The sequence below is a fragment of the Parus major genome, chromosome 6, assembly GCF_001522545.3.
Source record: "Parus major isolate Abel chromosome 6, Parus_major1.1, whole genome shotgun sequence".
NCBI classification, from domain to species: domain Eukaryota; kingdom Metazoa; phylum Chordata; class Aves; order Passeriformes; family Paridae; genus Parus; species Parus major.
In genome coordinates, this window is record NC_031775.1 from 2,217,450 (window position 1) to 2,228,536 (window position 11,087).

General features: G+C 50.0%; 1 protein-coding gene across 8 annotated transcripts in view; it reads left to right on the forward strand.

Moving 5' to 3' along the window:
• Positions 1-11,087, forward strand: part of RNLS (renalase, FAD dependent amine oxidase) — a 59,496-nt gene that overhangs the window by 46,199 nt on the left and 2,210 nt on the right. For 5 of the 8 annotated variants that reach the window (XM_033515619.1, XM_015633492.2, XM_033515618.1 and 2 more), the window contains 2 exons: positions 2,416-2,591; positions 5,475-5,785. In XM_033515619.1, the coding sequence (XP_033371510.1) occupies positions 2,416-2,591; positions 5,475-5,672 (374 nt within the window). In that variant the 3' untranslated portion in view covers positions 5,673-5,785. The other 3 variants (XM_033515616.1, XM_033515617.1, XM_015633491.2) reach the window with 3 other exon arrangements.

Consider the following 11,087-nt stretch of genomic DNA (forward strand, 5'->3'; position numbering starts at 1 on the left):
TAGTCCCAAGAGCACTGTGCTCTGTCCCCATCCTGGCACCTTGAAATCCATTTAACCTGCTGATTCCTCCTTTTCCACGGTTCCTTTCCTAACCTGTCATGCTCCCAGAACATGATAGACACCATGCTGACCGTTTCCCAAATGGATCCTATGGCTTTCATGCTCTGGTGGGGTTCTCTCTGCTAAGGGAACTTCAGGTCCAGGGATCACATCTCATCTCTGAAGCACTTTTTCCGTTTAGGGACTCTGAACCCTGACCTTGGCATAGATTCACCACAGAAAAGTAGATTTTGCATTTTGCCAGGAGGAATAGTTTGGTGGGCAGATGATCCACCATGGGCTTTCTCCAAGAACATATGTCTTGTTTCATTGTTGTAATCACAATTTCATATGTTTTATTTTACTGTAATTTCTCTGTCTTGCTCCATGCCTGAGACTGATGGTAAGGAGGACGTGGCCCCCACAGGAGCTGGCTTGACACCCTTAGTACCATCTGAGAACTTACCAGGGCAGGAGGAGATCCCTGTGGGAGGACTTGGCACCAGGGGCTGTTCTTGTTGTCACTGCCTGGAGCAATTCACCCACGAGCCTTTTCATCCCCCTGTGACAGTGAGAGCAGCTGGACCAGGACACCAGTTCTGCACTAAATGTGTTACTCAAAGCTCAGAGCCACATTCCTGGCACCAGATGCCCTTGGGCTGCAAGCCACCGTGGCCCTGGGCTCTGTTCTCTGTGCTCTTCTCCAGGACACTTTTTATTAACCCCATCCTTTTTCTGGGACCTAACACTCCCAGCAGGCTTAACCCTGTATGAATTCTCACTGTCAGCAGTCTCTCCTTCCCTTTTTCTGCACAGCCTGTATGATTCCTCCAGCTGGGAATTGATGACGACTGTAGAGACAGTCCCAAGACGTTCAGAAGAAGCCGAAGGCTCCCGCCTTCTGCTCACAGTCCAGAAACCTTTCCCCTCATTCCCAGGTTCTAGGTCAAGATGGAGTTTTCCATCACTCAGGGCCCTGTCCCAGGGGTGCTCTGCTCACACAGGAAGGGGTTTGGTCTTCTTGCTCTTCTGTCCCTCACCATGTCTGTGGAGACACATCAGAATACCTGGTTTCTGCCCCAGAAAGGGGAAGGAAAGTCTGAGCAGCATTTCTGATGCCCACAGAGATATGTCCTGTGGTAGCTGTGAAACCAGGAAACATCTTCCTGCCCTTTTTGCCAAGTTTTCAAGTGCAAGGGTTGGCTGAGCTGGCCCACCCTAGAAAGAGACTCAGAGAGGGGTTCCTTCCACAGGAGTTTAAAGCAGATTTGGTACTGCTGCAGCTCTGGAGTGATCAGACCAGGACAGGAAGCTCACCAGAGAAAGACATTTTGGTTGCCTTTGGAAAGCTGGAATGTGTCATCTTCCCAGAGGGGATCTCTGGCTCGAGGGGCTGGGGATTTCCTGACTGGCAGAGTGGTGATAAGGAGTTTATCAAGCTTGGTGCCCAGCAGCCAGAATGCTCAGAAAGTGCTCAGCCGCCTCTTTCTTCGTGGATTCCTCTGTCAGAAAACACATTTGCTGAAACTAAAATCTTCTTTTAAGAATTCAGGCAAAGGTCTAACCAGGAGAGGCTTTCTACTTCCAAAGGAGGGAGTTGCTGGGTAAGGGAGTGAGAGGGATTCACCTAATTGAACAACCAGCTCAGCTGAAATGCAGCATAACCCACATCGTGTCCTTGCTCCATCCTGCTCATCGGAGCGGGAGTGACTCACACAAGGATCTGTTGGATCCTCATCCTGACTTGGCACAGGGAAGTCCCTCAGCCCAAAAATCCCCTAATCCAGGCAAATTCTCCGGCTGCTGGTTGGTAGGTCACATCTGTAAGGTGACAAACCAACATTCCAGTGGGGACAAGGAGTCACCTGCTGCAGAGAACCTGCAACCAGCCCCAAATGTAACAAAGCCTGGCCCTTTCCAAATCTGCTGGGATCAACATCAGCACTAGAGCTATGATTCCATGGTCAAAAGATGAGAACAAACATTTGTGACAGGACAAAGGGTGATGGTTTTAAACTGAGGGAGCAGGTCGATTTAGATGAGATTAAAAAACCAATTTTTTTACAGTGAGGGTGGTGAGGCCCTGGCACAGGGTGCCCAGAGAAGCTGTGGCTGCCTCTGGACCCCTGGAAGTGTCCAAAACCAGGTTGTTGCAGAGATGTCCTCTTTGACTTGTCTTCTTGTTGTGATCAACTTGGGTTGTTATTCCTTGTGCTTTTTTCCCACCTGGAAGAAGAGGGTGGTACCACAGATATTTTTGTTCTTACTGACTCCTAGGCCAGAGGCACAATTGTCAGCATGTGGGGAAGGCAGGTATGAATGAGCAATCCTTCAGAAGCACCTCTCCTCTTAATTTCTTTATTTTTTTCCTTTCAGAGTCTCCTGAAATCGGGCCCTCGGTCGTGGTGCACACCACAGTGACCTTTGGAAGCGAGCACCTGGACTCAGACCCTGCAGAGGTGCAGCAGATCATCCTCAGCCACCTGCAGAGGATTGTGCCCTCCCTGCCTGAACCCAGCAGCATCAAGTGCCAGAGATGGAGATACTCCCAGGTACTCCCTGCTGGGGCTGTGTGTTCCATCCTCGGGGAGCAGGAGAAGAGGGGATGGTTGCTCAATGTCCATAACACATTCCTCCACGTAGCCATGAGCAGCATCCAGGGCTGGCCAGCAAAAACCAGGTAGTTTTTAGCCATTTTTTTAACATTTTGGGCCTGGCTCAGCAGTGAGTTATGCAGCTCTCTTGGTAAGTAGGGTAGGAGTAGTGTACAGGAAGGAAGTAAATCCCACGTAATTCAGTGGGATTTTCACTGGTGCTTAAAAATCATGACTAAATGCATCTCTCTGCATCCAAAAGTACGTGGTATTATTAGGAAAATTCCCACCCTACCACAGAAGAGCAGAAGTACAGACGTGCTAATTGTGATTATTTGATTTGGCCTAGCTCAGTTTAACAGAATGTTATGCAAAAAGTATTTGAAAGTAAACTACCTAAGGGTAATATAGCAAAATGTGCATATTTTGCTGTCTTCTTTTAAAAATCCAAGGAAATTGTTGGCGATTTCCTGAAGTATTGGAGTGTATCTCCATGTTTACCCAAAGCCTCTCAAGTTTAATTACATTGGTGAATTTGAACGTGGAGGTCGACGCAAAATATTTACTTTTAAAGCAGTCCCCTAAAAATTTTTCCTTTTTTGAAGTTTCTGTGGATGGCTGTTGTGGAGTCTGCTCATACCCCTTGATCTGCATCCAGTTTGGGAACCTGGTCTCGTTAGCACAAAGTTTATTTTTCTGCGAGTAAAGTATTGGTGGATTGCAAAAGCAACCTTAGCACGGGTATTAATATTTATATAAAACATATCAAAATCGTGGTGTGTTCTCTGAGTCCCTCTTTATCAGTTCAGGGGGGAGGTTTTGGGAAAACCAGGTGTCACTGTTAAGGTTCCCTTCCCTGGTTGTGGCATCTGCTCTTCTCTCCTGCCTTACCTGCTGAGGATTGCTGGTGCTCACGAGAGCTGTGGGTGGGAGGGAGGAGAAGAGTTGGATCCAGCTCTGGAAGGGGTTTCCAAACCCCATCCAGTTCCTGCTTCTGTTGCTCTGACTCCAGCAGCTGCTGCTGCCACAGGAGGAATTATCAGCAGTCTGTAATTTGGTGGATGAATGTCAATATGTCTTAGGTTGCAAATAAGCCCCAGGAGGTCAGACCCGTTATCTCAATAAAGAGATCTCTAATGCCACCCTATAAAATAATCACTGCCTAAATGAAATATCTGGGGCAGAGCTCCCTCTTTCTCCTAAAGCTCTCTTTACTTTCAATTATAATAAGCAGTTGCCACAGAGGCCAGGGGAGCTGTTAAGATGGGTGCATCTTTCCCCTGACTCTTTTAGATGGGATTTATCCTACTTGTTAATTAAATCCGGCTGTAACATCCTTCACATGGCCAAACACAATCCTGGGATTAAAATGCAGACATTACAATTATCCATGGCAGATGAGGGATTAGGACTTCCAAAATTCTACTGACACTACTTAGCAGCACAGCTGCAGTTCTGGATCCCCTTGCTCTAATTATGGTGAAGGCACCATTAGCATTCAGAGCCAACAGCTTCCCAGCCCACCGTGTGTCTTTGGCAGAGTCACTTCATGTGGATTTACTGAGGCTGGAAAACACCTCCAAGATCATCAAATCCAACCTTTGACCCAATACCAGGAGGGGTAGGAGCTGCATGGTACAGCCAGCATCAAATGAGCACTGGGTAGCCAAGAAGAAAGGACGCTCAAAAGAGACTTTTTCTGCCAAGTCTTTCTGCATTGTTTGTACTCAGCTCAATCTGTAAGAAAAATTCAGGAGTAAATAAAGTACTGACTTAAAACTGGTCACAAGGGGAATCTCTGTCTGGATTTGCCATACCTGGATGGACTCCTCTGTTAAGCTGAATAAAGGACAAGGGCTTGCTGATTTTGTCCTTTGAAGAGATGCTAACAGCAGTAGCAGAAAATGCAGCCAGCAACATAAATGTGGGTTCTTTGCAGCTCATCCACACTTGGCAGTGGCAGAGAATGGCTGGCTCCTCAGTGGCCAGCTGAGGGTACATTTGAATCCGTGGAAAAATGCCCTGGATTTAGCAAGATTCCTTGGAAGCTGACAGTCCCAAGAGGGGATACAGTAACGGTTTACTGGGTGGGAATCCAAGAAATGATCAAAAGAAAATTGTACTCTGTATCATGCTTTAGCAGGTTGGACACCAGGAGGAATTTCTCCATGGCAAGGGAGCTCAGGCCTTGGCAGGGGCTGCCCAGGGAGGTTTGGAGTCCCCATGCCTGGAGGTGTCCAGGGAAGGGCTGGACGTGGCACTCAGTGCTCTGGGCTGGGGACAAGGTGGGGATCAGACACAGCTTGGACTCCATGGGCTGGGAGGGATTTTCCAGCCTCAGTGATCCTGGGATTCTGTGATCACAGAGACAGGAGGTTCTCTTTCCTGTGTTGAACCCATGTGGGATTTTGCAAGCCCCACTTTGTTGATGTGAGATCACCCTCACACCGTTTTCAATCTCTACACCGGGGTCAGACGAGTCACTCCTGCTGAGACTGGCTTCTCTTAAAGTTTCTGAATTTCCACACGCAACAAAGTTCTACTCTTAATTATCCAACTCTCAGAAATAACTATTGTATTATGGTATTTTGATGGTTAATGTTTGGATCTGCCTTTTGGAGTGGGAGGCCAGGCTGGACAGGGCTTGGAGCACCCTGGGCTAGTGGAAGGTGTCCCTGACCATGGCAGGGGGTGGAACAAGATGAGCTTTAAGGTCCCTCCCAACCCAAACCACTCTGTGGTTCTGTGATGTGCTTCTCAGGAATTCAGACCTTTCTGGTGTGAAATTCAGGTGAATAAAAGACTTTCTCTGCCCACTCCCTTCATGTTTTTCATTTCCAGGTTACAAGGGCTGTGCCCAATTGTCCAGGACAGATGATTCTTCACACTCAGCCTCTCCTGATCTGTGGGGGTGATGGATTCACTCGTTCCAACTTCGATGGCTGCATAGAGTCTGCCATGAGCCTTGCACAGGCTGTGAAGCCTCATTTGCAGCAATTTCAAAGTCAAGCTGCTAAACTTCCTCTAGATTTGCTTTGAATTTTGCTGTGATGGATTGAATTTGAACATCATCTTACAAAAAACAAATAAAGGAAGATGTATTGGTGTGCTGGAATAATTATTGGGATGGAATTAAATTGAATTTTCCAGGATCTGTGCAGAGAGTGGTTATTTTGATTGAAGTAAGACTTTCCCTGCCTCTAGGCAGGGGCATGGAGCTCCAGCACTCTTGCCAGGTCTCCTGATACTTCTACAGAATAATGAAAATTATGTCAAGCAGAGGACCCTGACTTGAAGTGGCACAAAAATCCATAAAGCTGCAGAGTTTGTTCCTGGGAAACTCCTTATTTACTCCTTGTCCTAGTGACAGGACAAGGGGGGATGGCTTCCCAGTGCCAGAGGGCAGGGATAGATGGGATATTGGGAAGAAATTGTTCCCTGGGAGACTGGGCAGGCCCTGGCACAGGGTGCCCAGAGAAGCTGTGGATCCCTGGAAATGTCCAAGGGCAGGCTGGATGGAGCTTGGAGCAGCCTGGGACAGTGGAAGGTGTCAGGTATGGGTTCAGAAATTACTCAGAAATTATGCAAGAAATAACTCATTTATTCTAAATTGGGTTTTAACTTGCCCTTCCTCTTCAATCACGTGTAACAAGTCTGGTAGCTCTCTAAAAATAACAAAATTTAGCAGACAGAATTTAAACCATTACAGAGTACAGTCCAGCCTCTGTTTTTCTTACTTTACCCTTGCATTCCACCCAAATCTGACATCCTGGATCACAGCACCTGACCACTGTGATTTACAAAATGCCTTTGGCCGTTTCTAGTGGAGTATTTTAAGTGACACTAAGAATTTAAGACTTGTTAATTTTAAAAGTAGGCGGAAAACTGGATGTAAGGTGTCTTTGACTCAACACTGTGTTGTTCCTCTCAGATGGATTTCTCTGAGGAGATGTGATGCTCTTCCAGGGGCTTTGTATCAGCAGCAGCCACTGATACCTGGAGTGACAGGTCAGTGGAGATGTCTCTGACTCTGTCCTTTCAGCAATCCCTCAGCTTTTGGTCACCCTGATGCCTCAAAGTACCCTTTAATAAGCAAATCACAGGTTCAGAGATGTTTTTGGAGTCGTGAGATTTTCAATTTGGAGCTTTTTCAAATCCTGGTCAGTCTCAGATTGCTCCTTCCTCATATCCCAGACTCATGGAGGTGGGAAAAGCCCTCCCAGGGCTGTGCCTGCTCCTCACCTTGACACCAGAGCACTGAGTGCCACATCCAGCCCTTCCATGGACACCTCCAGCCATGGGGACTCCAAACCTCCCTGGGCAGCCCCTGCCAAGGCCTGAGCTCCCTTTCCTGGAAGAAATTCCTCCTGGAAATGCCGTGCCAGTCTACCAAAACGCCTCTGTTCTGCAGCATCCCTCCAGATTAAGATGATTTAGATAAAAATTGCTTGGGTTTTTTTTGTTTTTTTTTTTAAGGTGGAGAGGAAAAGTTGTTGGATGTGTTGTGCTCCCTGGGAATGTGGGAGCAGGGAGATGTGGAATTCCCACAGAAGGCGGGTGACAGGGAGATGTTTCAAAGAGGCCACTGTGTCCAGAAGGGTGGCAACAGAAGAGACTTGTCTCGTTGATTTCCTGGGACTTCATCCCTGATTTTCGATGAACTGGCAGATCCATCCACTCCAGCCACTCTCTCCCTGTTCCCAGACAAGGGGGATGGCTGTGTCTGCCCTCAGCTGTGCCCAGCCACTGCCTGAAGTGGAATTGGAGCCTTCCAGCTTCCAGACCAAGATGTTCTCATCTTCTTCCTCACAAGGAAAGCTGGGGCCATGGGTTTGCAGTTCCCAGCTCTGGTAACTTCCACCCAGGGAACGCCCCTTGGCAGGGCTGGCCACTGCTCTTACAGCGGGAATGTGGGAACAAGGCTGCAATGGATGGATCTGCCAGTTAATCAAAAGTCACATCCATCCAGGGAAAACCCCAGGAAATCAACCAGACAAGTCTCCTCTGTCTCCAGAGACCTGGGCCGTGTTTTTGCGCAAGCGTATGAAAATAAATTGAAAGATTAATTTAGGTTTGGAGACTCGGGGTTTTTGTTAGGGGTTCTTTTTTGTTTGTTTGTTTTTTTAAAAACTCCTTTTGAAAGGCAGCTGCAGGTGGGAGGTTCTGCCCAGCTGAAAGCACCCCTGTGAGCACATTTCCACATTTCCCTCCCCATGGAGGGGCCGTGTTCTGCTGGTACAGCCCCAGGCTCAAAGCAGGGGTCTCTCCCTGCTCCTGCTTTCCTCCTCGAGTCAATGCAAGGAGCAGCAACCTGAACTTGTGCCACCCAAAGGGTGACACAAAGGGTCACCAGCCCCAGCCTGGCACTGAGGGCTCTGTGCCTGCCTGGGCTCGGCTGCCAAATCTGGAGGGACCAACTCTGAGGGGCCGGTGCCTCCAGAGGAGGCTGTGACATGCCACAAGGAGGCTGTGACATGCCAAAAGGAGGCTGTGACATGCCACAAGGAGGCTGTGACATGCCACAAGGAAGGAGGCTGTGACATGCCTTGCAGAGGCTGTGCTGGAACCAGGAGCCCAGGTGCTCCCAGGGAAGGACCAGGACGCTCTCTGAGCTGCCCAGCGAGCACCTTGAGCCCTGTGCAGAGATTTCCCCGGAGCCAGAGCCGGTTTTGTCTCTAATCCTGCCTCTGGCTCAGCTGTGCCGTCCCTAAGCCGCTTTGTGTGGCAGAGCCGAAGCCCTGAAATCCCGGAGCCTTCTGCTGCCGCCGTGCCCGGCTCACTGCAGCGCCTCCCTCTCAGCATCCTTGGGATTTGCGCTTAATTCCCACATCCAGGTGGGAATCAGCCGGTGGTGACACCTCCGCCGAGGAGGAGGAGGAGGGAGGCTCCTCTTGGAAAGCGAAATTCCTCCCCTGGCGGCAAATAAATGGAAACAGGGAGAGAGTTACGGCTGAACCCCAGCGGAGAGGTTTTATGTGGAGTAAAGGGGTGCAGGCCAGGTTGCTGTCATCTTGGAGGCTGTGGTGATGAAACCCGCAGAGACCTCTGGAAAGCCTCGTGATTCTCCTCATTTCCCAGTTCTCATCCTGAGCGTCACCACGGGAAAACCCAGCCAGGTGTTTGTGGCTGTCCCCGACTGCTCCGAGCATCTGGGAAAGCGCTTTTTAGTGCCGAGGCTTCCCGGGGGGCGAGCGGACAGCCCAGGCTGTGGGAAAGCCAGCCCGTTCCGCCGTGCCCCTGCCACCCCACGGCCGAGCCGGGGACTCTGCGGTCAGCCACGGCTCCGTGTGACATTTTCTGCTGTGCACGGGGCACCTCCTGCCTCACCCGGCCCGGAGCATCCTTCCTTCGCTATCAGCCGCCTGCATCTCCCCGCGGGGCCCTGGCGCACCCGCGGGCTGCGGAGCAAAGCTGCGGCAACCCAGGGCTCCTCTCGGGCCGTGATGCTCGCTCCGGCTTTCACCGTCCTTTTTCAGCCCAGATTGGAGGGGAAAAAAATTTATTTATTTTTTTTTTTAGAAACGTGCTGGGCAGTCAGCGCTGGAATATAGGTCAGCCTCTGTCCCGGCACTGCTTGCCTTGCCCGGAGCGCAGGGAAAGGGGATGAGCTGGCAGGAGAGGAAGGGATCAGCCGCTCTCCTTCGCCACCTTCTCCCAGCGCAGAAAATCCCAGCTCAGCACCTCGAAGCTGAGCGAGTTCCCGTTTGCAGAGAGCCATCTGCACCTGGCGGCTCCCCGGCACGGGAGGGATGGAGCCTCGGGAACACGCCGGGACAAAGGGATTTTTGTTCTCCAGCTGCTCACAGATGTGTTGTTGCATTAACCACGGGCTGTGAGCGAGCCTGGTGCAAACCCTGGATCACCAGCGCCCTGCATCCCGGCCATTTGGGGTTTGCACCTGTGTAGCGCAAATCCCACTTTCCTTTGGGTTAAAAGGCAGTCCTGGGGACCAGTTTGGGAATGCAGGCTGCAAGCACGGCAGGATGGGAACAAATAGAAATAATCCCGTCAAATATCGCGGCTCCAGACGATCCCCTGGCCCTTGCCAAAGGATTCGCCAAAGGTTTTTTTGAGCAGCTCGGGGTTGAGGAGAAAAGCGGGGTTTCTGGAGAAAACTGGGGTTTCTGCCCCAAATGTGGCTGGAGATGGTTCCTGGCTGCTTCTCCAGGTAAAAGAGCTCATCTTAATTCCACCCCTGCACCGTGTGCTGGAACTGGGAAGTGAAACAGCAAATGCAAGGGACCCATCCCGGTCCTGGTCCTGGTCCTGGTCCTTGACTGACCCTTTATCAACCTGCTGCTCTGGGGTGGATTTTCTTTAGGTGTTCTGGGCTTTTCCCTTAGAGCTTAACTCACAGGTAGGATTGATGCTGAGTGAGCAGCTCAGCTCCAGAGAGAGGAGTTTGGTTGGGCAGGGAGAATTTCAGGGACAGTTCATGCCCCAGCCACACGGCCAACAGGTCCTTGGGCAAGGAGGGGACATGATTTGGAGGAGTGTATTTTTCTTTGCTCAAATCTGCCTAAAAATAGGTGATTTTTTCTCATAGGACTTGTCTTCTTTTGTCCTTCCTGCCTGCAAGTATTGTTTTTGAATTTGGTCAGTAAGAGAACAAACTTTTTTTCTGTATGGATAATTAAAAAAAAAATAAAAAATATATATTTTGCTTCTGATTTTCCCTGGGGTCTTAAATGGAGATGAATATTCTCTGATGCAGTGTACACACAGAGGCCTTCATGTGGGGGTGCTCAGCCTGGCCTGGGTCCAGGTAGTCATTTTGAGAAGGATAAGATATCCACCTCCTAAACAAGTGAGAAAAACAGAGCTGGGATACTGCGAGGCAGATTCTCTGCGTGCATCTGTGAGCACAGGGTGCTAAAGAAATCCCCGCTTCCAGGGAGCGGCCAGAGGGTTAATTTTGGCTCCCTCTGCCTCACTTTATTCTTTGAATAATGAAATTAGTTGTTCCAGAGTCTTTTGAAGGGCTGAGCTGAGCCTTCTTGCAGAACAATACACGCTGTGCTCTCGATGTGAGTGCCCTTATGGTGAACTTTGAGCTACACATCTGCTATAAAGAAGTAACTCTTATTCCCAGTTGGCCAGGGCTAGGAAAGGATTCCGGCTCCATCCACGCCTCGGCACAGTTCTGTTTGCTCCATGGAAGCCTGGCCTCGGAGCAGAGGGGTAGGAACCATTTGGAAACCTCGTTAAAACGCCCCGGCACGTTCAGCGCTTTCCCGGGCCGAGGCTGAGCTGGAGATGAGCCCTGCAGGAGCTGAGCACGCGACTGAGCTCCAGCCCATTCCCAGCAAAGCCCCTTAAATCCGGCATTAGCTTCCCAGCTGTGCTGGGAGGCTGCGTGAGGAATTCCCTTGGGATGCTTTCAGTTGGTGTTTAGAGAATTCCAGAACCACTGAGGCTGGAAAATCTCTCCCAGCCCATGGAGTCCAAGCTGTG